At 47.4% G+C, this 24619-nt stretch overlaps 9 protein-coding genes across 9 annotated transcripts; 6 read left to right on the top strand and 3 right to left on the bottom strand.

Annotated features, from left to right (window-relative positions):
* Nucleotides 1-516: 516 nt before the first annotated feature.
* On the top strand, nucleotides 517-2184 carry N7462_004202 (putative O-methyltransferase; the record flags this gene model as incomplete). The annotated part of the gene is made up of 4 exons (XM_057075928.1): nucleotides 517-594; nucleotides 690-837; nucleotides 1101-1227; nucleotides 1416-2184. The coding sequence occupies 4 exons, from the start codon at nucleotides 517-519 to the stop codon at nucleotides 2182-2184; spliced, it is 1122 nt and encodes a 373-aa protein (XP_056935433.1).
* A 1728-nt stretch (nucleotides 2185-3912) lies between these two features.
* N7462_004203 (uncharacterized protein) lies at nucleotides 3913-5702 on the top strand (the record flags this gene model as incomplete). Its single annotated transcript, XM_057075929.1, has 8 exons — nucleotides 3913-3955; nucleotides 4028-4053; nucleotides 4129-4301; nucleotides 4372-4642; nucleotides 4704-4812; nucleotides 4867-5069; nucleotides 5146-5213; nucleotides 5273-5702. The coding sequence occupies 8 exons, from the start codon at nucleotides 3913-3915 to the stop codon at nucleotides 5700-5702; spliced, it is 1323 nt and encodes a 440-aa protein (XP_056935434.1).
* Nucleotides 5703-6548: 846 nt separating this feature from the next.
* On the bottom strand, nucleotides 6549-6971 carry N7462_004204 (uncharacterized protein; the record flags this gene model as incomplete). Its single annotated transcript, XM_057075930.1, has 1 exon — nucleotides 6549-6971. The coding sequence occupies one exon, from the start codon at nucleotides 6969-6971 to the stop codon at nucleotides 6549-6551; it is 423 nt and encodes a 140-aa protein (XP_056935435.1).
* Nucleotides 6972-8492: 1521 nt separating this feature from the next.
* Nucleotides 8493-13216, top strand: N7462_004205 (putative ABC multidrug transporter; the record flags this gene model as incomplete). Its single annotated transcript, XM_057075931.1, has 7 exons — nucleotides 8493-8950; nucleotides 9033-10359; nucleotides 10414-10623; nucleotides 10678-11293; nucleotides 11358-11836; nucleotides 11902-12677; nucleotides 12730-13216. The coding sequence occupies 7 exons, from the start codon at nucleotides 8493-8495 to the stop codon at nucleotides 13214-13216; spliced, it is 4353 nt and encodes a 1450-aa protein (XP_056935436.1).
* A 345-nt stretch (nucleotides 13217-13561) lies between these two features.
* Nucleotides 13562-15283, bottom strand: N7462_004206 (putative MFS transporter; the record flags this gene model as incomplete). Its single annotated transcript, XM_057075932.1, has 3 exons — nucleotides 13562-14802; nucleotides 14896-15004; nucleotides 15086-15283. 3 exons carry the CDS (start codon nucleotides 15281-15283, stop codon nucleotides 13562-13564), a joined length of 1548 nt encoding a protein of 515 aa, XP_056935437.1.
* A 1121-nt stretch (nucleotides 15284-16404) lies between these two features.
* N7462_004207 (uncharacterized protein) lies at nucleotides 16405-17892 on the top strand (the record flags this gene model as incomplete). The annotated part of the gene is made up of 6 exons (XM_057075933.1): nucleotides 16405-16581; nucleotides 16650-16686; nucleotides 16740-16807; nucleotides 16889-17080; nucleotides 17156-17455; nucleotides 17584-17892. 6 exons carry the CDS (start codon nucleotides 16405-16407, stop codon nucleotides 17890-17892), a joined length of 1083 nt encoding a protein of 360 aa, XP_056935438.1.
* Nucleotides 17893-19438: 1546 nt separating this feature from the next.
* On the top strand, nucleotides 19439-20916 carry N7462_004208 (FAD-dependent oxidoreductase; the record flags this gene model as incomplete). The annotated part of the gene is made up of 5 exons (XM_057075934.1): nucleotides 19439-19810; nucleotides 19890-20175; nucleotides 20246-20545; nucleotides 20602-20677; nucleotides 20739-20916. The coding sequence occupies 5 exons, from the start codon at nucleotides 19439-19441 to the stop codon at nucleotides 20914-20916; spliced, it is 1212 nt and encodes a 403-aa protein (XP_056935439.1).
* Nucleotides 20917-22379: 1463 nt separating this feature from the next.
* On the bottom strand, nucleotides 22380-24012 carry N7462_004209 (class I SAM-dependent methyltransferase; the record flags this gene model as incomplete). Its single annotated transcript, XM_057075935.1, has 10 exons — nucleotides 22380-22464; nucleotides 22529-22957; nucleotides 23013-23199; nucleotides 23270-23295; nucleotides 23346-23386; nucleotides 23439-23514; nucleotides 23569-23610; nucleotides 23663-23701; nucleotides 23884-23933; nucleotides 23989-24012. 10 exons carry the CDS (start codon nucleotides 24010-24012, stop codon nucleotides 22380-22382), a joined length of 999 nt encoding a protein of 332 aa, XP_056935440.1.
* A 272-nt stretch (nucleotides 24013-24284) lies between these two features.
* N7462_004210 (uncharacterized protein) lies at nucleotides 24285-24488 on the top strand (the record flags this gene model as incomplete). Its single annotated transcript, XM_057075936.1, has 1 exon — nucleotides 24285-24488. The coding sequence occupies one exon, from the start codon at nucleotides 24285-24287 to the stop codon at nucleotides 24486-24488; it is 204 nt and encodes a 67-aa protein (XP_056935441.1).
* Nucleotides 24489-24619: the final 131 nt, after the last annotated feature.

Below are 24619 nucleotides of genomic sequence, written 5' to 3' on the forward strand. Positions count from 1 at the left end.
CAGTACATGGCACATTTTAGATTTATGTGATTGATTTTTATCCTAGTACGTTCTAGAGTTCTCCTTCACCCACTCGTCGACTATCTTGTGTGTATCCGTAGGTACTATACTCGGTTCGACTAATTCCGCTGTGCATCGTACGGCGTATCCTACCACGCCCCTTAGGTGAAATTGCCTTTCTTGGCATAAAGGGCGCCCCGGAACGACTAACCCGTAGACACATCCGGTTATTTCCTTCGCCAAACCTATAGACTTGCTCGGGGCTAATTGTGATTGAGAATTTGTTGCTATACTCTCCTGGTTCAACTAAGTCGCCCACTAGAAACGCCTTCCAAGGCGGTATACACTCCCTGTTACTTCAAAAAGAAGCAAATTTCGAGCCCTCTCTAAGCTTTTCACTGTCAACAATAATTAATATCTAATCTACATAAGACACTGCGGCTAGAAATCAACCAGAAGGTCATTCGAGAACGATACGCTCTTGTTGGAAATTCGTTTCATCCTCGATTATCAAACATGTCATTACTCAATCGTCTTGCCAGCCTGACGCCCGCACTTCCTCCGGGTGTTGTGCTTGCCGGGACCATGACTCTGGTGAGTGGCTTCTCGTTAATCTAGTTCTTATTTCCCTCTAGTCCCTCAGGATACAAGGGGAGATTTGGGGAACTGATCCACTGAGATGAACATAGCCTGCCTCACTTGGATTTGTTCCGGTGGCCGTGCATTTCGATTTGTTTGGCGCGTTAGTTCGCCATGGAGGCCCTGGAACAGCCGAGCAAATCGCTCAGGCAGTCAACGAGGGCATCCGGGGCCGGGCCAAAGATGAACCTGAGATTTGTACGTGCACTGATTTGTTTTAAATGATCGGCAAATGATATTTCTAGAAGGAGCGTTGGATAATATTCTGAATTTTGTGCCACCACTAACGATGGAGCCCTCGTGTAGCTGTTCTTCTTGCCGGTATGCAGACCCTGGTCGAAGGTTGAATTCCATATGGTCCTACCCATGTGTTTGTCTCGTGGAATATCTCCGCATTGTTTTGTGTGTTTTTTTTACGGCTGGATTATTGATGATTGACCTTGGCATTTTTCGTTTCACAGCGGACACACTATACATCATGGCTGGGTTGGGCCTAGTCGAGCGTGTGAGAGAAGGCTGCTTCAATGCGAATGCCGTTACTCGCCACATGGTTGATATGCCATCCGCTCAACATGGCGCAGTGCATTTGTGAGTGATCCTGGTTTCTGAACTGGTTCTCTTTTTGATTTATTACAATGTGGGTTGTTTTTAACCCTGCCCCAGAAAGGGCAATTGGGGGATATTCAGACCGGCAGGTCTACCTCTGCGACTATATGGCGTTCTTTTTATCTCTTTCTTTCGTTTCTAGCCCGATTCTGACTAAGTCATGCTTACAGTACCACCGAAGGAATGATGGCGGGAGCTTTCCTGATGAAGAAACTCCAGGATACTAACTTTGCATATCCCTTTGCAGAGTGTGATGGCCCGTTCCAGTATGCCTATCGTCTGATGGGCCAGGAGGAACTATCGCACCAGCACACGTACTCCATCATGGGAGCTCAGGGGCGCATGGACAGCTTTAACCACTTCATGGTCGGGAAGTTTCTGAAATTCGGCACTTTTCCCGAGCGCATGGCTGCTGCAGGGTACGACCTCGGGGCCGCTCTTGGCAGCCTAGGCGACCCCAACGATGTTGCGATGGTGGATATTGGGGGTGGGCGTGGCGAGCTATTGCTCGAAGTCCAGGCGGCGTATCCCAATCTCCAGCCACGCAATCTGGTCGTGCAGGAGTTCAACACTGACATCGATGCAGTTCCGGGAGTTCGTCTGATGGAATGGAATTACAAGCTGGCCGCCGAACAGCCCATTCAAGGAGCCCGTATCTACTCACTCCAGCACATCTTGCACAATCTGCCGGACCTGGATGCGGTGGCGCTTCTCCAAAAGTTATCGCGGGCCATGGAGGCCTCGTCACGGCTTTTGATTATTGAATATGCCAAAAACTTGACTTATACTAACTTGCACTCGAGCATGATTGCTTTGTTTGGTGGCCGAGAGCGTAGTTCGGCCGAGTGGCGGCAGCTTGCGAGTGTCTGCGGTTTGAGGGTTAGCTTCGAAACCTATGAACAAGCTGGAGAGTCTCTGGTGGAGATGCGACGAGTGTGAACACATAGTGTTTAGCCAGTGGGTGATATCTATGCAATGCGATTGGCCGGAACCTCACGGGGAGTCCCGATATTCCTTTTTGACGGTGCTATCGCGACACAGAATAATAGATCAGACAGTGGAATTCCTGGAATTCCGAATAGACCAAACAAGGTTTCCCTTGGAGCGAATTGGCTTTTCCATCACCGATTGAGTTGAAGAAGTGGTTGACACTGCATGAACACCTGGCAAAGTGATCAGTCCAGTGTGAAAAGCAGATCACCGTAGTGATCGGTCACATTTGGGAATGTAAATCTCCTCTCCACATTGAACGCAAGGATCCACTAGCTGTAGCAGGATCAGCCAATGTGCTAATCGGACCTTCAAAAGGGCTACCCCTCGCATCGAGAAAAGTTAAAGTGGGCCCATACCCTTTCCAGGCAAAAACATTTGGTTCGAACTTGGGGGCGGGGAAAGAAGCGGGATGAATATCATAGACTATTACGGTGTTTGAATAAGATCATTATCCTCGAAAGTCATCAATTAGTCCCCATATACCGGACGTATCCACGCTATTTGTGGCCCTCCAATCGGCGATTCTCGAACCTTTTGATTCTTTCTCTTTTTAATTTCTTTTTTTTCTTCCTTTACTTTTCCTTTCGCCAAGCTACTGGGCGCAGCTATTGAATGCATGATGCGTTGTTGGGCTAATCTGGTCATCATCCCTGCGCAACTAGGCATGGTCATTGCATGGCTGTACTACCCCCAGCCCCGCTTGAGGGATGGGAATGTTGTGCTATTCCCGTCAAACCACATGGACCTTGCAGGGCGCACAATGGGAATGAGGGCCCGGTTCCAGAAAGCAGAGGATTCAGCACACTCCGCGACATTGTTTGGATGGAGCAATACTGTAAGTATCAGCAAAGCAAATCAACTAAGAAAAACGCCGAATCTTGGCAAGAGTCATCATCCTTGGGTTCCATTACTACTTTCTAAAATGGCGAGTTACCGAATCATTCAAGGAGGCTGGAGCAGGGATCTAAATTACAGCCCTTCTAGACCATTTAGCCGTACACTTGTTCATTGATAGGGGCAATTCAAAGGATCAGATTAATCTAAGACAATCAAACTCGAATTTTCCATGGAACCACCAAAGTAAGAGGGCCCCCATCCCCATCCTTTGACGCGTTCTAACCGAAACTTTGCGCATCCAGGTATGGATGGACTCAATCCAGTAATGGCGCCGGTGTGTCAATTCCTTAAATAATAATTACAATTATGATTAACGTGATTTTTTTTCTCCCCTCCCAAAAAGAAGGATCATTTGTTCTCGGTTTTTATCCCTTGTTAGCCCCCTTCTCGCCCTACACCGACATCGAGCAAGTCTAAGCCTAGTCAGTCCACCAACAGGCTAGAATTGCTAACAGGACCTGTAAACCTTGTGCGCATTCGTATAAGCCTATTATTCTGGTAACTTCTTTCCGAGGGGATATCATAGTTCATCGGGGGTCGGATCTTTTAGTCCTTGAGTTTAATTTCTGACTTATCCATGCGCTCTTTATGCCCATCGGCGTGCGAATCCATCGTCTACATCCTCCGCACCCAATACTGTGAAAGTATTTGAATTGTTGTTCCCCGCATATGCTGCGATCCTGAGGATCAAGATCGACGTCCCTCTGCTCTATCCTGTCTTCCACCCCCGTTTCCTGCTTCATTCTGGCCCTCGCGGCCCTTGCGTTCCTTGTCATTATGAGCAGTATACCTCGACCTTCGGAAGGAGACACGAACATCGGTACGCTGCGTGTTACCTTTATGCTTAAAAGATCGAGTTTATCTGACAGGCTCTTGTCTCTTGCGTTTCTAGGGACGAACACATTTATTGCTTGCTGGGTATGTGGCATACGAGCATTCTGTTAGAATATGTTTTCGGTAAGCTAGTAGATCTGACTCTCGCCGTCTCTATAGGTTCTCACCGGTATCGTGGGATTAACCCTACTATTTCGATATGGTGTCAAGTCTTGGGTTCGCTTTGCCTTGCCCCAGGTCACTGCTCCTGAACGTGTATGGGGTGTCGAGGACATCTTCTTCCTCATCGGATATTGCTTTGACCTCGCCCATATGAGTATGGTTCAATTGAGGTAAGTACTTGGCTTTTATTCTATTTCAGCTTCCGATCACTCACTGACTTTTTGACTCATGTCCATCTAGTTATGAATGGGGCCTGGGACGACACTTTTACTACTTAAGTACAACTGAGCGCTTCTATGCGATGAAGTGGGATTTCATTTCCCAGCCCATCGCCGTCGCTGCCGCTATGATTTCTCGCACGGGCATGATGTGGTTCCTATTGACTTGCTTCGCGGCCAGCGACAAGAAGATGCGTGCAGCGATCATCATCTGTGCTGTTGTCCAGGTGCTCGCAAACATGGTCACTATCGTGCAAATTATCGTACAGTGTGGACCAAACCCATACCACGCAGTAAGATTGATCATATCCACTGTTGCTCTGGAAGACCTGTTGACTAATCGGCTCTTGACAGTCGGATCGTGTGAAATATTTCAAGTATATGTGGACCCCGTTACCTGCAGACGGGTCAGTCAAATGCCAGTCGTCGAGTGTTCAAACCACTATCGGTTACGTCCAAGGAGGTATGTCGAATACCATACCTAAATACTTTTCATACAAAATACTGACGCGTATAGGCTTCAATACGGTCATTGACTTTGCGCTGGCTATCATGGCAGGCGTGGAACTATGGCAATTCTTCCTCCGAACGCTACACCGTGAACCTAATCTGAGCTTCTGGAAACAGTTCAAGAAGATTAACAGTACAATTCGATCGCGCCGGATATGGCAAACAATTACTCTTTGTGGACCGCTTGTTTTATCGGGCGCAGCCTCAATAGTGAAGACATATGCAAGTCCTTGATATATCCGAGTCCCTAGTCATGAGTTTGTGCTAATTTACCACTAATATATAGAAACTCAAGTCACTTGGGGACCGACAAGATTTCACTCACAATATTGTGGCATTTGTGCTCTGGGTGAAGTATGTCTGCCCTATCCACACATTTTTTTCGACGAATTATATATGCTAACTTAAAATAGGATTGAAAATTATAGTATTCTTCTGGCATCTTGTGCCCCCGTTGCCCGGCTATTCCTGCGTACTGTGGTTGACTCTAAACAAAGTGGTCACCGTGGTTACTGGTCTAGCTCGAGGTCTGGAGGCCATTATGCTACCCATGACACAGAGCTGAAGAACCGAAGTCGAACTGGATGGATGGACTCAGCAACTGCAACAAACTGGAACGATGAGACTCACGGCACTGTTTGGGATGCGGCACCTGAGCAATCATTGAGCCGTATCTCGAAGGGTCAACACGAAAGTTTAGACGAAAATGGTGTCACAGTGAAAACGGATATCATTGTCCAAGTGGATGACAACCGATCGACTTCCTCGGGAGATGCCCGGCTGCTTCCTGGGGGAGGGGAGCCTCCACAGGGGCCTGATACTTACAAATACCATGCCCGGTGAGGGCGACGACGATGAGGTGACTGTTCATGGATAATTAGCATTGTTTATAGATCAGGATTAGTCCACCTCCATGTATATAATATGGTCACCTTGTGGATAGTTCTAACTACAGGATTGTGCTTTTTGATATAGCGAATGTTGGTCGTGGTCTTAGAATGGCCTGGCTCTGAAATTTCACAAGCCGTGAGCAAGTCTAAGGCTTGATGAGACCAAAATAATAAAGAGTATCTTTGATGGCAATGCATTATCTGGTGAATTCATTCGGCTCGATTTAGATCCAGAATACAAGATTTTGAAAGAAAAGTGTGAGATCTACCTTGCTGGTATCGTGAGCCCAATCTGTACAACTTATTCACTTCTTTGAGGCTCACCTATATATGTATGCAATTCTTGTTTACTACCCCACTAATAACATATCGTACATCTATTTATCGGTCTACTTTCGAACATCGAGTTCTGGAAATATAGAGACAATCTCTGTCCTAGGGCAGAGAGCGACCAAAGATTATCTATTAACCTACGTAGAACCTGGATTCGAAGGGGAAATTTTCGAGAGAAATACATTCTCGGAATCGAGACGTGAAGTCTCACTGGTGATAGCATTAACACACGAGAGCGGATAAAAATTGAACCGCCAAGAATGAGGGAACCATTACGGGAGTCAGAACGCGAGTGCAATAGTATTGAATTCAGATACTATTATAGAAATAATTGCTAGTTGAAAGAAGAATAATAATAATTGATCTTCATGTTGGAAGATTTTGAGCAAAAGAACCTTCATGACGCCCGCTTATGCTAAAGAAAGAGGAATATTTCCCCGGAATGTTGTAATGTTGTTATTGCCCATCAGGCATATCCCATGCCTTTTCTCCACCAATTCCATACCCCCCGTTCAGCCATGCAGCTTCCAAACTGCTTCACACTCTCCACCTCCGATAGTCCCATATTCTGCGTCTTATGGGTTCGCACGTTTCCTGTCGTTGGACTCGAATTCTGTGGGCCAGCATCTTCACACGCTAACTGACCCGGCCGCGTCACTAGCTGGAAGTCTTTGTAGCGCAGTTTGCGCACAATATCTACCCATGACTCGACATGCTCCTTATCTCGGCCCTCGACGTACATGATACCTGGGCAGCCCCCGGAGCGTAGGAGCACATAGCATTGGTGTGTGTCGGCGGCACGTTTCAAGGCTGCGACCTTTTTGCGGGAGGTGATGTGGTGGGTACGAATCAGGGCATTGTAGAGCATCGTCAGGGGGCAGGAGGTCATTGCTAAGTCCACAACATCAAAAGCGTTTGGGAAGAAAAGACCCTCTAGGCAGAAAGCTCGTGCCGATCAACACAAAAAAGTAACGAAACGCTATCAACCTCAACCTGAAATTTCATGAGATCGCCGATGAGCTGACTAATCCTCCGGAGACGCGACCGCGAAGAGCGTGTTGAACCTTCTTTCTCTGAATTATAGTGATAGAGCCCATTAATAACATGGACTATCAACTGGTCTCTTGTTGGCAATATAATTTGTTCCTGAGAGAAGATAAAACAGAATGAAGCCACGAAATTATGACTTCTCGTATTATTCCTATAGATCGATAGTGCTTATCTAGCATTCCTACTGGAGGGACTTCATAACTCCGTTCTTTACTTTCACGACATGGATGCACTAATAGACTGAATGGGACCGCTGTTTGATCTTTTCTGTTCTTCTTCAATGACCCCATGGATTACATATTAGCGTGATCCGATTGAAGAGGCAAGAAGTGGTAAGTTTGTTTGATGCCTGTCTGCCTCAGGCTACCCTGCAGGTGTCATTTTGACTCGATCTTACCCTCAAAGAAGATTTCTCCGAAGCCACTATACTCCACCACATGGAGACTGCAGAAACAGCCCGAAGAAGGAATTATGGCGGATTCTAGGCGGATATCATAGCTCGATCGACAGCACCACAGAGTACGACCAATTTTTTCTCATCTACTCAGTTTGTGCGGACCATTGTGGCAAATGAAGACAACCTCCCGGACCAAACTCGTCGACAAGGCTCGTTCACGATCTGATACAGTCCATGCTACCTATGACAGCAATGCGATTAAAAACAGCTGTTGACGAGCTAGCCGCCGCCATGATCATGGCTTGCCACCGCCAGATGGACGGAGTAGCCTGTCAGCCTGTCAGAACTCGCTGTTGCAGGGCTCGGATCCGCTTTGCCGGCTTAGTTGTGCCGAATCTTGGCTCACCAGTGGTTGACCTGATGGGTCTCTCGCCTTGGCTTCCCGATTTCGCTAATCTTACGCCGCGGCGCCCGCGGGGTGCGCCGGCCTTTTTCTCTTGTTCCACTGTAGTCCCGCTTGTGGTGGATGGTTTTTGGACCCGGAACTCCAGCGAACTGCCAGACTTGGTGAAAGTATCGCAATGACCTGGTTATTCCGAGGTCGAAACTCGTGGCCGATTTTTACCCGAGTTGCTTATTGGCCACAATGGGATCAGAGTAATCCGATATCCACCCGTTTGGGTGCCCCAGAGTTATCTGGCCCACTTGACCTTCTTTTTTTCCGGTAGCCTGATTTGCTTTCTTTCTACCACCGTATTGGTTAATTTAGTACCGAAGGGTCTTCTGTACGCCTTGGCTTCCCTTCTAAGAACTAAACTGGCTGATGCCGTGGGTCTTGTATAAAAAGAAGGCTATCCGGAAAATCGCTACTTTTGCCCTCTCCTTTAAGGTGATAAATTCGAAAGATGCAGAGTCTTGTGTATCTCAATACATCATAGTCTCGACGTTTGATCAGGGTGCACGATGCCCGCTCCTCTTCACTCCCATTCTCATGGTTCCTCCTTTGCCCCCAGCCAGGATGCACCGCAGCCCAACGAGCATGGCCCGCGGGTACATGTCTCTCATGAAGATGAAGATGCCATCGCGGATATTCATCGGACTCTGACGGAGAAGAGCCAGCCGCGCGTGGTTCAGGAGTACTCCGAGCCGCACTCCTCGTTTGATAAGTTCTTGGAGGAGCAGGCTCAGGGAGGCAAGAAACGCTCCAATCTCGGAGTATGCTTTCAGTCAGTCTCAACTTGGGGCGAAGGTGATGGCCATGCCGATGTAAAGACGCTTGGGACGGCTTTGTGGCGTACGCTTACCTTCCGAGACATCTACGAATGGACTTTGCAGCCATGGCTGTCGGCTAAGAAGCCTCAAAATGGCCGTCCGCTTATTCAAGACTTCTCGGGTGTTGTTCAAAGTGGAGAAATGATGCTGTGAGTAAAGCAAGCAATGATTTTTCAGTTTATGTTTTGAATCTACTGTTTTTGAAACCCAAGGTCTAATTATTCTGCGTAGGGTCCTGGGCCGACCAGGAGCTGGCTGTTCAACTTTTCTTCGAACCATTGCTGGGCAACATTCGTCCTTTCTTGGGGTGACCGGTTCAATCGACTATTCTGGATTAAGTCCCGAGGAAGTCCGCAAACACTATCGCAGCGCTGTCGCATACGTGCCAGAAGATGATGTGCATTTCCCGACCTTAAATGTACGCCAGACTCTGGAATTTGCCCTGCAGAGCAAGACTCCCAAGCGTTATCAGGATCGGATTCCGAAATATCTTGAGGTTTACGGCAGAGTTTTTGGCATGACTCACACGATGGATACACTCGTGGGCAATGAGTACATCAGAGGTGTTTCTGGAGGTGAAAGGAAACGAATTTCGATTATAGAATCACTAGCAACAGACTCATCGGTAACGTGCTGGGATAATTCGACTCGTGGTCTCGATGCATCTTCGGCGCTGGACTATGCACGCAGCTTACGCATAATGACTGACAATTGTGGAAAAGCAACCCTGCTCACGCTCTATCAAGCCTCAGATGCCATTTACGAGCTGGTAGATAAAGTGCTGCTCATCGACGAGGGCCGAATGCTTTTCCAGGGACCAGCTCATAAGGCAAAGAGCTACTTTGAAGATCTTGGCTATGAGTGCGCTGAGATGCAGACTACGTCCGATTTTTTAACCAGCATCACCGTTCCCGAACGACGACAATTTCGCGCAGGTTGGGAAGACCGTGCTCCTAAAGGTCCAGTGGAACTGGAAATTTCATTTAAACAGAGTGCGGCGTTCAAGAATATCCAACAATCTATCGACCAGTACGAGGATCAGCGATTTGGTGGCAAATTTAATGGAGCCTGCTCAACTGACTCCGAGGCCGGGAGCGTGGAGGAGTTTAAGCGCACTATGCAGAGTGACAAGTCTCGATTTGTGTCGTCAACATCTTCATATACCATCTCACTCTTCCGCCAGATTGCCCTATGTGCTCAGCGTCAATTATGGCAATTGAAAGGACATATGAGTCCGCTTTATATCAAGTTGATTTCGGCTGTGGTATACGGACTGCTCGTTGGGTCGATGTTTTACAATCAACCGCAGACTACCGAGGGAATGTACTCTCGTGGTGGCGTGCTCTTCTATTCTTCCATTCTCCTGGCTTGGTTACAGATGTCCGAACTGGAAGATGCAATGCAAGGTCGCGATATCCTCAGTCGTCAAAAGAAGTTTGCTTTTGTGCGGCCAAGTGCAGTCTGCCTGGCCCGAGTGATGCAGGACATGGCGATTACGGCTCTTCTGACTCTATTATATCTGATCGTTCTATACTTTCTGTCAGGATTGCGCTCTGAGGTTAGTGCTCTTATTACTTATCCTTTCCTAAAATCATTATTAAATTCTCAACAGGCAGGTCCCTTCTTCATCGATTTTCTCTTTATCTACACCTGCACTATTTGCCTTACTTCACAGTTTCGTGTATTTGCCGCCATGTCGAGAAATTTCGAGGTTGCACTGCGTTACTGTGGTGTCTCAGTGCTATTTTGCATTGTATTTGGTGGCTATGTTCTATCCGTCGATAAAATGATTCAAGATGTACCCTGGGTTGGATGGTTGGCTGTAAGTTTTTTTTTACTATTCCTCAACAGTGCTGAGCTAATTTCTCGGCTCCAGTATACTACCCCAGCCCTTTACACTTATGAGGCTGTAATGGCAGCTGAATTTCACAATATGAATTTCACGTGTGCCGCCTCTTCAATTGTCCCATCTGGATCTAACTATACCAATGTTGCATACCAAACCTGTGCGTATGCGGGGAGTAAGATTGGTAGTACGGTTGTGAATGGTGATGATTACCTGGAAACGCAATTCGGATTTTACTACAGTCATGTGTGGCGCAACTTCGGAATCCTTTGCCTCTTCACCGTGGTGTTCATTGGCCTTACGTGCTGGCTAAGTGAAGTGAAGGAATGGGAACTTGACGGTGCAGGCCCGATCCAGTACAAACCTGCTCAGCGCTGGTTCAGCCTGAAGAAGAAGAAGGCCGCTTTCTTGGACGAAGAGAAAGCCTCTGTTTCGACTAATTTCCCGGTACCGCCGGCTGGACCTGCTATGGAGAAGCCCCAATACAGCCTTGCCGGCACAGAGTCCACTTTCACTTGGTCCGATCTTGAGCTCAATGTGCAAGTTGGCAAAGAAACCCGGAAATTATTAGATGGAGTATGTGGATACTGCAAGCCTGGTTCATTGACAGCGCTTGTGGGAGCTTCAGGTGCAGGGAAATCGACTTGTAAGTCCTGAAAGACCATCTGTTTGTCAATAATCAAGCCAACTAACTTGTATGTTTCATGAAGTGTTGACGGCACTTACTCAAAGACAGAGTGCTGGTGTCCTATCGGGCTCCTTGTATGTTGATGACCATGCTGTTGACAGTTCATTCAATCGGCAAATCGGATACTGCCAGCAGATGGACATTCACGATGAAAGCAGTACTATTCGCGAAGCTTTCGAATTTTCTGCATTACTTCGTCAGAGCAACGACATACCTAAAGATGAGAAATTGAGCTATGTGGAAACCGTTCTTCATACCTTGGATCTGGTGGAGCTGCAGAATGCAGTGATTGGATCATTGGACATTGAAAAGAAGAAACGTGTGACTATCGGTGTGGAGCTCTGCGCGAGACCCAGAATGCTTCTGTTTCTGGATGAACCTACAAGTGGACTCGATAGTCAGGGAGCAACCAGCATCGTGGCGTTGCTTCGTCGGTTAGCTGATCAGGGATTGGCAGTGCTCTGCACCATTCACCAAGCTAATCAACAACAGTTTGAGGAGGTAAGTTGTAGCTTGTCCTCTCTGTTATGTGTTTGCTGTGAATGACAACTAAAACCTATCTCTAGTTCGACCGTGTTCTTGCTCTTAGCCCCGGCGGTAGCACTTATTATTTCGGCCCTGTCGGTGAATCAGGCCGAAATATCTTTGATTACTTTGAGAAAAATGGCCACCATCCCGAAAATGTCACCAACGCGGCCGACTTTCTGATCGAAGTAGTTGTTGAGGGCATGAAATCCTCGGGAAGCCATGTCAACTGGCCTGCCATATGGCGCAATTCCCCAGAAGCCGAGAATGTTAAGAGAGAAATTTCTACAATTCGCTCACAACGGAAAAGCAATCAGGTCATGGGACCATCCGGATTGCCTTCTTTGTACGAACAAATCATTCTCCTCACACAGCGGACATCTCGCCAATTCTGGAGAACGGCTGAATATCCCTACTCACGTCTCTATGCATCATTTCTACATGCTCTTATCAACGGCCTCACTTACCTTCAGATTGGAAATAGTGCGACGGATCTTCAGTCTAAGGCTTTTTCCTGCTTCTTGGTCCTTATGCTGGTTCCGGAATTCATCAACGCCATTTCTATGCGATTCATTTTAAACCGTGACATTTGGCTGGCGAGAGAAGGCCCGAGCGGCGTATATAACTGGGCCGCATTCAGCACGGCCCAGATAATCTCAGAGATCCCATATGCTATCGCGGGTGGAGTGATTTTCTATGTTTTATACTACTTCATGGTTGGGTTGCCTCTCGGATTTGCGGCGGGATATAGTTTCCTGATGTTCTTCCTTTTTTTTCTTTTTGCAACATCTTGGGGTCAATGGATTGCTGCTCTAAGGTAAGTATCAGCAAATCAAAAAGTACAAAAAAAAAATTAACCACCTCAATAGTTCCGACTCAATGGTTGCTGCAACTCTAATGCCATTCTTTATCATCATGTGCGAGCTGTTCAATGGCATTCTTCGTCATCACGATCAGATGCCTGTTTTCTGGAAATACACCATGTACTACGCGACACCGTTCACATACTGGATCGGTGGTGTCTTGGTGGCTGTTCTTGACGGCACTTCAGTGGTCTGCAAAGAGCACGAACTCATTATGTTTGAGAGCCCCTCTAACCTTACTTGTGCTGAGTATGCTGGTCCGTGGCTTTCTAACAAGGGTGTCGGATATCTTTCCAATCCGGAAAATATGGGAATATGTGGATATTGCGAGTACAGTCGCGGCGATGACTACTTGTCTAGCATCGGTCTTGACAGCTCTAACATCTGGCCTTATTTTGGCATTTTTCTTGCCTTCACCATTGCCAACTATATGATGGTGTACTTGCTTGTTTATTTCCGTTCTGTCATGAAGCCTTTCTGGCGCTCAAAATGATTGGGTTTTTATTTTGCTTTGTTGCATATTGTCTTTCGCCTGCACATATCATTGCCCATTGGATCTCATGCATATTAGCCAGGATTGAGCGTGCATATTTGATTTGCTTTTCTTTTAAAATTAGCCTACAACTCCACTGCATTTACAAAATGAAGACGTATTCTGACGGATATTCTTGAGCGAGCACTCTTGAAGTCGCAATCATACCATGTTAGATACCAGCAAAGGTTACTCAATAATCAATCATTCATTCAAGGGAATATTCAAACATGGAGCGTAATCTTTTGAGTTACCCAAGCTCGGCTCGCCAATTTCCAGGACCACACCGGTAAACATCCATTCTGTTTAATACGCATAGCGGAAAGAAGGATTCTCTTGATCTGTGAGTCCTGCCCATTTAGTCTCGTCGACCATCGCCTCGTCTACTGTACCCCGCGCTTGATCGCGGCGGCGATTCTGCCATAGATAGTAGAAGAAGAGGACTACTGATATGACCGCTGCAGCAGCTTGGGTTGCGAGGACGGCAATCTTGGCGGGTTGATACTCTGGCGCATCTCTTGCTTGGAAAGTTTGAGGGCCGATGATGTTGCCGACTGAAAAGGAGCCCGCGACCAGGGCACTGGCAAACGCGCGCTTGGTGTGGCCGGCGCAATTAGTCATAGTCCACTGGTAAAGGATTGGAAGAGTTGCTACGATTGCATTGACCAGGTATATGCCAATCAGCACGCCCGCAGTGTTGCTTTTGGGAAGAAAAGACAGAAGACCGCCGCCAATGATGCCTGGGATAGTGCAGAGGACGTTCCATGCCCAGCGGTGCGAGGTCTTGCGAATCCCATATCCAACGAGCAGAGTGAAGAAGATACTGACGATACCGGAAGGCGTGTTCAATAATGCTGAGACCGGGCCTGAGAAGCCGAATCCTGAGATCAAAGTTGATGAATAGGTGGTCACCACGCCGCTTGAAACAGAAATCTTGAAAATGACGGAGGTAAGTATGCGATCAAACCATGCCTGGAAATAGAAGAATAGAAGTCTGCATACCAAAATTGTCGTCAGAGTCAAGAGCCAAAGCTGGATATCCAAAATCGCCTCTCCGACCTGCTTCAAATTCACCGTATTGCTCCACACACCGGTTTGATTCCCGCTTACATGTTGTAAGAGTGCGACCTTTTCAGCCTCGCTCAGCCACTTGGCCTTGATCGGCGTATCGGGAATGAAGAAGAACGTCAACGTGCCCACCAGCGCAGTGACAAGTCCAAGCACGAGAAACATGATACGCCATCCGTCCATGGCTGCATGGTGGACATGCTGAAAGGCAAAAGAAATGATGCCTCCGAGTATTTGTGCGACGCCGAGCCCCATATACCAGAATGTAAACCGGGGAGCTTGTTCGCTTCGGGTATAATACTGGCTGCTAAGCAACATTAATGATGGACCAACGGTGGCCTCAAAGATGCCAAGAAAAATACGCGCAGCAAGTAGACTGCGATAACCCTGCGCGCCCGCAGAAGCTGCCGCAGCGATGCCCCAAAGGAAGACATTAATGCCGAGCCATTTAGCTGCAGGGACTTTCTGAAGGCAGAACACTATGCACACAAGTCAGTACTAGAAGTCAACATACAGTGGGAGGCTGAGCAAGGGGTGGACGCAAGTGAGATCCTGAGAGGAGATAGACGGACCATTGGGGACCTCCGCAATCAAGTACGCAATAAAGAACCAGGTTGCAGTGTTGCTGAACTCATTACCGACCAAATTAAGGTCTGTCTTGAGGCCCATTACCGCCGCGTACTAATTCAAACTCCGAGATCACGTTAATGCGAACTGTTGTCTACTAAACGGTCACCACTTGTGTATAAATAAATCACTCACATTTAGCATGACTTTATCCAGGAACTGCAGCACGTAGCAGCAGAACATGTACGGCATCAGTCGTCGATCAATTTTATGGCGTAAGGCCACCAAATCGACGTCGGGGCACATATCTCCATGGCCTTCAAGATAGACCGCGGCCTCATCGTGTCGATCGACCACAGCATGGGGCTCGGCCTCGGGCTGTTTTTCCCCCATTTTGCGACTGGCGACCGCGTCGACAGAATTCTGAGGCGGTTGAAGGAGATTAATGAGTGGACGCTGTGCAAGAAATAAATAGGTTAAGATGTCAAAGTTCAAAAAGAACAAACGTGGACGAAAGGAGTTGGGAATGAGGGGCGGCCGTCGATCTATGGAACTCGTCAAATAGGAGTAACATAATGAATACTGAACAGGAAAAGGAAACAGAAATTCCCGGGCCCACACAGATAAAGGCTGCAGTGGATGGTTAGAAGAGGGGTGACTATAATTACAAGGATTATAAATATTTTGAACGAGAAAAGGCCTCTCGGCAAGCGGAACAGTGGAGAGTGAGTGCGACGAAGGCTGCAGCAAAGGTTACCAGGGGAAAAGCCAAAAAATTATCGATCCAACCCCCAGTCCCCAACCCTATCGACGTGCGTCCATAGGTTCCTAGGTACGATTCTGGGGCCAAATGGCATTGGTCGAGGACTGGTTACCTCGCTAGATGCGTTCATTTGCTGCTTCGCGGCTTCGTTTCACGGTGGAGAGTCCGCGGGAGGTTGAATGGTTGGCCTGGGCGCATGCATTAAGTTTCCCTTTCGTTGTTTTAGTAATTCCTAAAGTCTCTCCTCGCCGTAATTTCGTCAGTGCTTGGTCAACGGACGCGTTATTGAGTTCCTTAGTGGCTTTGAAGGTTCCAACAGAGTCTGAGCTTTGGTCGGGTCAAGTACCACCCAAGACCATGGATTTATGAAAGGTTTTTTGATGCCTACAGTGTGGAATTATCGGGGAGATTATTCTTTCAAGATCCATCCGTAGACTCGGGGATTTTTGAGTTGGCAATGAGATGAATCTCCGCTACATACCAGCAAGGGGGCTTCCAAATTAAAAAAAGGTTTCTTAGTCTTCAGAAGTTCAAAAATTAAAGCGAAATCCCGGTAGATCCTTGCAATTGGTTCAACAAGAGACCATCGGATCTGGACATCCTGTTCCTTGCCCGAATTTTGTATCTCATGTCTTTCTTTTTCTTCCGTTTTCTTCTCTCGTTTATGGTTTATCCACGTGGAATTTAAATATCAAATGCTGTTAATTCCTTCTGTCCTCGTCGTCCGCTGTCCCACGTCATTCCCACGATCATGGGCTGGGTATACAATGCCACGTCCGAAGTTGAATTGGTGTCCGACTACCGACTCATCTTGGGTGTTTGTTTGAGTCTGACTGCTTTGATGGTGGTTACGGTGGGATTACGGTTGTTTGTGCGGGCGCAGGCCAGTCGCTTGGGACCGGCGGACTATGTAATGATTGTGAGCATGGTAAGTGAGGATCTCGACTATAGATCGTTGAATAGTTGCTGATAAATGGTTGTTGACTTCTTCATCAGACTTTTAGTATAATTTACAGCGCGCTCTGCATCTCTCGTGAATACCGGCTCCTCTTACCTGCTGGTAAACATATCTAATTCGAGTCGCAGAAAGTCGATACGGTCTAGGACTGCCTTTGAAACTGCGCCCTAAGGCTGACCTTGCAACATATACTAAAGTGAGTAAAAAGAAGCATTTTCTATTATTCTCTTCTCTTTGTACTATTCAGCATTGAACTGACAACCATTGTACATGGTAGCTTAATTACGCTGGTCGCCCGTTTTATCAGCTCGGTATTGCAGGCTTTAAAGTTTCTCTCTGCCTCAGTTATTTGCGCCTCCTGTCCGGAACGTCAAAGACATTCTATCGCGTTCTAATTTGGATCGTTATTGCATTGTCGACGGCAGGACATATCGCCGGGACGCTGGTTCTGATTTTTGATTGTACCCCGGTAGGCTGGGTCTCTGTTGAACTTCATCTCCGCATGGTAATGAAGGTGCTAATTATTAATTTTGAGAATAAATAGGTCCAAAAAGCCTGGAAAAGCGATGTTTCTGGCAGCTGTTTACCGGTGGGCGCGACCTTTTACGGGCTGGCTATCTTCACCATCATTTGTGACGTGGTGATTATCTTCCTCCCGATTCCGCTCCTGCTGAACCTAAACATCAAACCGGCCCAGAAGGCTGGTGTCGTGTGCCTCTTCATGTTGGGATTGTTCACCACGATCTGTTCGGTTCTCCGATTGACTCAGATCCACCGGGTCGCCTTTGGTGATGGAAACTCGACTATGCTGGTTCTGTGGGGAACTATTGAATTCAATGTCGGAGTAGGTAATCCCACGCGACGTATCACAGGCCCCCGAGGGGAAAAAGAAAGCCAAAAAATTCTACAGGCGAAGAAGAAAGTTTGATGTGAGAGAGAAAAAGCCGGATCTAACCTGACTTTCAAACCTAGAACATCACAACTTGCGTGCCCTATCTTGCTCCTCTCCTTAAGGGCTACGTTCGCGATTTTCGATCGTCCAGTGGAAGGAAGTATGGCTACGGCTACGATAGCCACGGTAGGGCTTATGCAATGGAGACCTGGTCGAAGGATGGGCGATCCCATCTCCAGTCGAATGCATCGGGCCCCCAACCTCCGAAGCCGAAACGCACGCCTAGTGAGGAGTTGATTCTGGCGAGTAGTGAGCCTTCGCATGGAGGAATCGAGATGACAGTGGAGTACCGGGTGTCGCTCGAAACCGGGTCAACTCGAACTGGGTAACTTGAGTGATTTCGTTTCTCTCTTTTATGGTTTGGAACCCTTGGAAGTGTGGGCATGATGAGATTATCATTCTCTCTCTCGGCACCAAGAATCGATCTATACTGTCTGTTCTGATTTGTTCCTATTTTTCACGGGTCACTTTCCACTTTCCTTCTACCAGGATTATTTCCTTGTTCCTTGTATTTTCTCAAAATCTCGATGAAACAAAATGAATATGCACAGGTAGAAATGAAATCCACGTATACTGGCTCACCCAGCATCTCTGTTTGTAGTTAGGCTGGACAGGGTCGTTCGTGTGAGTCTGGGATACTCGAGTGGAAATGGACAGGAGCGGGCCGGGACCGAAGTTCTCTGCATACACTTCGCGCTAAACCGGGGGACATGGCGCCACCATAAACTTTCGTTCGGGTGTGGCCTCCGGGTGGAAGGCGTGGTCCGCTTTAGTGCTTGATGCCCTTGGTTTCCGGTGAATGTTCCCCTGTCCGGTGGGGACCGGGCGATCCGCTAGGGAGCCATCTCATTCCCGCAAGCCGATCCTGAACGGATTTGGGGCCAACATTTGCCCGCCGATCTTATGTGCTTTCGGACCTTGCTGCACATTGAGTTCACGGCGGAGTCCGAAGAGAAATGAAAAAAGAGAGAGATAGAGGAGCCCAGAGGAGAGATGAGAGATTCTCGAAATGTGATCCGATTTGCCTCGAAATGGTTCAAACTAGTGGCATTGCACCGTGCGCGTCTCGCATCGAGGTAAAGGAAATCCGCCATGGGATATAGTATTAGATGTGGTAGTCCGTACGCTACGTCCAGATGCGTGGCGTTGGCGACCGATCCTCTGATACATGTTATAGAAGACTTAATATAAGAGGAGAATAATAAGGGTGCCAAAAATATCCATACCCCTTACATCCACACCCTTTGCCAGAAAAGGAAATAGCAGCTTCCAATCGAAAGCATAGTCAAATTGGTTTCCAAACTGAAGCCGCATACAAATGCCTGATTGGGGGAGCGCAAGCGCCAATTGTCGCGGCGTGAATCCGTTAACGTGGAGGCTATGGCTCCTCTGGAGCTCTGTCCTGTGTACGGAGGACTCCGTACCGGTCATTGATCCCCACGGTGTGCCCTTTCACGCATGGTCGGTCAATCCGGATGCCCGATCATTCACCGTCGGACAAGTATTGACCCCCTTCTGCGCTATATGAATCGTGGTAACAAAGCGCATCATCCATGGTATGATTTGGGTCACTTCTAGTACCTCAAGTTCCTAAGAAACTACCGCTAGTTTAGTCCTGCTTGATCTTTCTTGAGGACAATGCATCATGCTGATTTCCGATTACTCATCGCCAATCCCTCAGTTCGGATTCGAGGGGCCCAAGAGAGCCTCATGAAGGCCCAGAAGGCACACATCGCGGGCTATCTTCACCCACTTCCACCACTCGTAAGCACTGTCTTCGTCGATCTCCCACACTGCCTCTCACTCTCCTTATTTATTTCCCCCCCCCCCCCCTCTTTCACGCCGACCCCTGTGGCACGCTTCGCTTGATCTTCCATGTCAGACCCTCCGGTTCTGGTCGTCGGTGCTGGCATCAGCGGCCTCGTCCTGGCCCAATACCTCCAGAGGCATCGCGTGCGCTTCGAAATTTTTGACCGAGACTCTGCCCTGGACGCTCGCTCTGGGGGCTGGGGTTTGACGTTGCATTGGGCACTCCCGGCTCTACGTGAGCTGCTTCCGGACCATCTAGTGCAGCGCTTCCCCGAGACCTTTGTCAACAAAGAAGCCTCCGCTCGCGGTGATGTAGGCAGCTTTCAGTTCTTCAATCTCCAGTCAGGCGAGGCATTATACAGTGTCCCTGCTGAAGAGCGTATTCGAGTTAATCGCGGACGGTTGCGTGAACTTCTCACAACTGATATAAAGGTCCATGTGGGTTCTCCTGCCTGTAGGGCCTCGGGACCTTCCCAATGGGTGTGGATCCTAGGTGACGCTAATGCCACTCACACAGTGGAACAAAACATTCCGGAGCCTAGAATCCTCCTCAGAGAGCATCACGGCACATTTCGAGGACGGTACTTCATATTCTGGTCGCCTGCTAGTTGCCTGTGACGGAGCTCGGTCACCTGCCCGTCAGATACTATATCCTCATGGTGCCCAGATGAATCCACTGCCCGTACAACTACTCGGCGCATCGGCTTTCTACACGGAAGAGGAGCTACGCGGAGCACAGTTAATTGACCCGTATATCTTCCAAGGGTCGCATCCCGACACCGACGTGTTTCTATTCTTCAGTTGTACGTTTCTGGATGGATGTTTTGAGCGTCTCCATCCTCTCACAGGTCATTCTTTCTAACGACATTCTAGTTCTGGATACCCCCAACAACTTTGATGAGAGCAGCAAAGACCGCTACCATGTTCAGATCATTGTATCTTGGGCTGACGAGAAGGGAATCGCTATTCCAACGGAAAATGCCGAACGCATTGTTTTGATGAAGAAACTGACAGATAATTGGGCGGAACCCTTTCGCACCTTGCTACAGAACCTTTCAGACGAGACCGAAGCTCGCTCAATCCGCATTGAAGACTGGATCTTTACGCCCGGCCAATCTCATGCCCACCCCCGGGCAGTCCTCATGGGTGATTCGGCACACACGATGACAATGTGTAAGGCAGCTAACACCTACTAATGGATGACTGGAGCTAATGGATCTCAAACCCAGTTCGTGGCGAAGGGGCTAATAATGCCATTGTTGATGTTCAAGATCTCGTGAAACACGTAGATATGACAAATTCGCAGTATGTTAACCGTTGCACAAGAACCAAGAAAGATATGAATGCCGCTCATCCTCTTATCCAGGTCCTTCAGCTCCGAGACTCTGTCAGTCTCATTGGCAGCTTATGAAAAAGAAATGTTCTCCCGAGTCGAACCTAGTTTTCTCAATTCGCGACAGGCCTGCCTAGATGCACACGATTTTTCCAAAATTGTAGCAGACAGTCCTCTAGTCGCTGCGCGAGTGCTTAAGAAGGGTCTCTAAACCAAACACGGCTCTCTTTTATTTTCCTATCTACTCTAACGAGAATCCACAGCATTCCAACTCAGGATCAGGTCATCGAGCTCATGGTGGGAGCTTTCTAGATGGCCTTGTAATTATGATCACATTGGTTGATTGGATAGACCCTTGAAAATTTTCACAACTGCTGTCTTGAAAATCAATAGAAAAACCCTCATCCATGCTGCCAAGAAGGAAGAAGCTCTTCTCAACAGTCCTTTACAGTTGGTTGCTCAGAAACTTTTGTTACAAACTCATTATCCTCGCCGTCACTGAAAAGGCAGATCCCAAGCGCATTCTATCACTGTAGTTTCCCCAGCGTCATTTTCTCACTTCACCTAGAGGTATCCACAGGATATGGTCAAAAGATCGGAATAAATTATGTGAATAAATTTTGAATAATTCTTCCTGTGTAGCGTATATTACATATCTCAACAAGCCAGCAAATAATATATGTTTTGATAGTATCTAATCCCGAGACAGTGACATTATCAACCTGAATTATGGTTTGAAATGCACCTGCTTGGGGCTCACTATACAACATGATGATGCTGTCACAGCATTCATTAGTCGATCGAATTGGATAAATGTGCGGAGAAAAGCAAGCGTGTTCAGGAGAAACTCAATCAAGGGACGGTAGTGATTACGAGTCTCGAGAATATAAAAGGATATAAGAATTGGTAGAACCGCACTTTCCTGATAATATCGACCCAATCGATGGCACTATATCAATTCTACCTTATGACATAATGCTTAAATTACAAGGTTCCAGTATTGCAACAACTGTCCAAGATTGCTTGTCTCCCATCCAATATGTGCTATTCTGAGCTGCAGGTATACCTCTTTGATTTCAATCTAGAAATTTAGCCTTTCATGTCGTCGTAAGATATTACCAGTGACCACAAAAGGATAAGAGTTCTGTATTAGGTGCTCTCTATTAATATCTGAGAATTCCAGTATATTGGCCTGTTCGGCCGAAATGAACAGGTCGACTCCCGGGCAATTATTGAACAGATTAGATAGTAACTCTCCACAAGTCTGACGTTGCCTCTGAACTGATAAGATATCTCATTCAATGAAGATAAAGAGTGAGGGGTAATGTTGGTTTGTCCTGGTCGGTGAGCGAGGAGGCATCATATAGTATAACTTATTCATCCTTGATCCCTTTGCATAGCGCAAGTCTCCACCGCTTTAGGCCACTTTCACATTGCACTAATAAGATATTCTACTTTCTCATAGTCATAGAATTGAGTCTATATCTAGCCATTCTTATGCTTGAATCGTCTGAACTGACAAAAAATACGAGCTTTATTGGATCGAACGATTTGACACGCGCAAGTACTTGAACCAGTCTGGGGAAAGGTGCAGTAGTTTCAAAATGGAGAGGGGGATTAAATGAATGAGTCCATCAGACCGAATCTTCATGTTTCCTATTCTAGCCATTCTCGCTAGTCCGTCTGTTCTGTTTTGATCTCCGGTGTCGCAGTATCCTCCTTGGCGTCTGACACGGGCTTCTGAGCCCATACTCGCTTCCTGTAACATTGTCAGTAGAACATCTCAGGAGCATAAAACCCGCGAAATGAAAACTAATACTTACGCTCTATGATAGACATGGTGACGGGGATTAGCCAGATCCTTCCTGACTTTTGCAACGTAGACCATAACTTCTTCTTTCGACCATGGCTGCGGCTCCCCGTATTTTGTCAGCAGATACATAGCATATCCCTCCATTCCGGCTGACCAATGAGCAAGGTTGACCGTTCCAACTTCTTTAAGCACCTTGTCTCGTGCCCAAGGGCCAAGTGGCCATTTGCATTCATGGACATGAACGTCAGTGAACCCGGCTTTCTCGATCAGTTTTTCGCAATTGTGGTATAAATCCATTGTGCGGCCAGATTTCTCTGCAGCTTCGATACAGAGTTTCCCCAAATGAGCGGCAGGACTATCCGAAGGAAGACTTCCATCGTCGCACATGAATTCGGGTGACAACTCCAGTTGTTCTATCCAGCCACCAGGGCGGAGATTTCTGTAAAAGATTTAGTTTCAACTACCCACAGAATTCAAATTTACGGAATACGAACTTGTAACACTGTTCATATAGTCTCTCCCGCTCTTCGGCGGTAAAAGCCGCATCCATGATACGCATGTGAATCAAGTCAAACGGCTGTTGCCAAGTCCACTCTTGTAGCACGTCGTCAACCTCAAGAATGCAATTCGGGGGCATCCAAGTGACAGGGGGCGGATAGAGGTCGACGCCTCTGACAGTTGCTGGTTCCATTAGCTCGAACTCAAATCTCATAAGAGGAGACCATCTGCATAGCAAGGCGGGGTTTTGTACCACTGGGGAAAATATCGGCAACATCGCTAAACAAATTTTAGTATATCTCTCAGACAATGGCCCATAATGTACCTACATTGGCCAAGAACCCTTTCCGGTTCCGATATCCAGAATGTGCTTGAAAGCATCAGTATCATCCAGAATTAAGCTGGATATCATACTATCATACCTGTGGGTGAGATCCTACTGGCGCCCTGAATAGCGGGTTGGGCCGATCAGACTCCATGAGCATAGCCGTGATATGCCTTTTTCAGCGTTAACAACATCATTGAATTCAGGTGTAAGGAACAAAATGATACCCGGCTTCGTATGCTTCGAATTGCTGCTCATCCGAAGGAACACTGGACAATAATGAGTTTCTCTACTAAGACTGGGAATCGGCAGTAACCTTACAAAGACTCGGTCCGTTTCAGCGTTTGGTATCTTAGAAGGCTATTAGCTTAACTCAGATTGGGGCGGCGGTTGATTAAGGCGCAGTGGTCACCTTCTCCCATTTTCCATCAAACCTTTATACATGGAGGAGGCAATTGATGTAGTCTCTCTATTTTTCAATAAGCAATTGTGCGATGACATCGATATCGTGAATGGTGGAATAGTGAGCTTGGGAACCATACGACTGCCAGTCAGGAGTATAGTCCTGTGTCACCAAAAACACATCCGGATCCTGCGGGCGCACATTAGAATCGCGATCAAAATTATGGCAAACAAAACACACGCACGGGAACGATCGTCTTGTCCGCCATTTTGCTTTACTTGGTAGATCAGGATTGCTGGAGAGCTCAAGATAATCGATTTGTTTGGATGCAAAAGGAGGAGAGGCCGGAGGAGTCGGAGGGGTTAAGTGTCACGTTGGGGGCTAACAGAGAACGCTTGTCCCAGATAGGTGATCGCTTCTTCGCTTCCTGTTTAGTTCCAATCCATGGATGCCTTTTTCGTTCACATACCTCTGCCTATGAAAATACTTCAAGACTAGGTCTGCTTTTCTTTGTCTTTGTGGAGTCGTCCAACCTTTAAAATGCTTGACAGCCCGCATGAAGCAAGTCTGGTCGATATTATTCTGTGGGCGCTCGGACTGACCCGTGGCGTCGTGTTTCAAGTCATTGCTATGACAAGCCTTGGCATTACTACGATCCCTTGCATCGTCAATCTCGACTTTAACCTCGAGTTTCTCTACCGTCTACCGGAAAAACTCATCTATATCATGTTGACATCTTTATAACTTCTTGGTCTTTCTGTCACGACTCTAATTAGAGGTTTTAGCATTACCAATCGCGCAGCTAGTTTTGTTTTCCTCTAGCATAATTTCATGGCCATGTCCATCCCGCTTAATCAACCAGACCAAGGCGTGCA

Source organism: Penicillium macrosclerotiorum (genome assembly GCF_028827735.1).
Source record: "Penicillium macrosclerotiorum strain IBT 26536 chromosome Unknown utg000003l_segment0_segment0, whole genome shotgun sequence".
Taxonomy (NCBI): domain Eukaryota; kingdom Fungi; phylum Ascomycota; class Eurotiomycetes; order Eurotiales; family Aspergillaceae; genus Penicillium; species Penicillium macrosclerotiorum.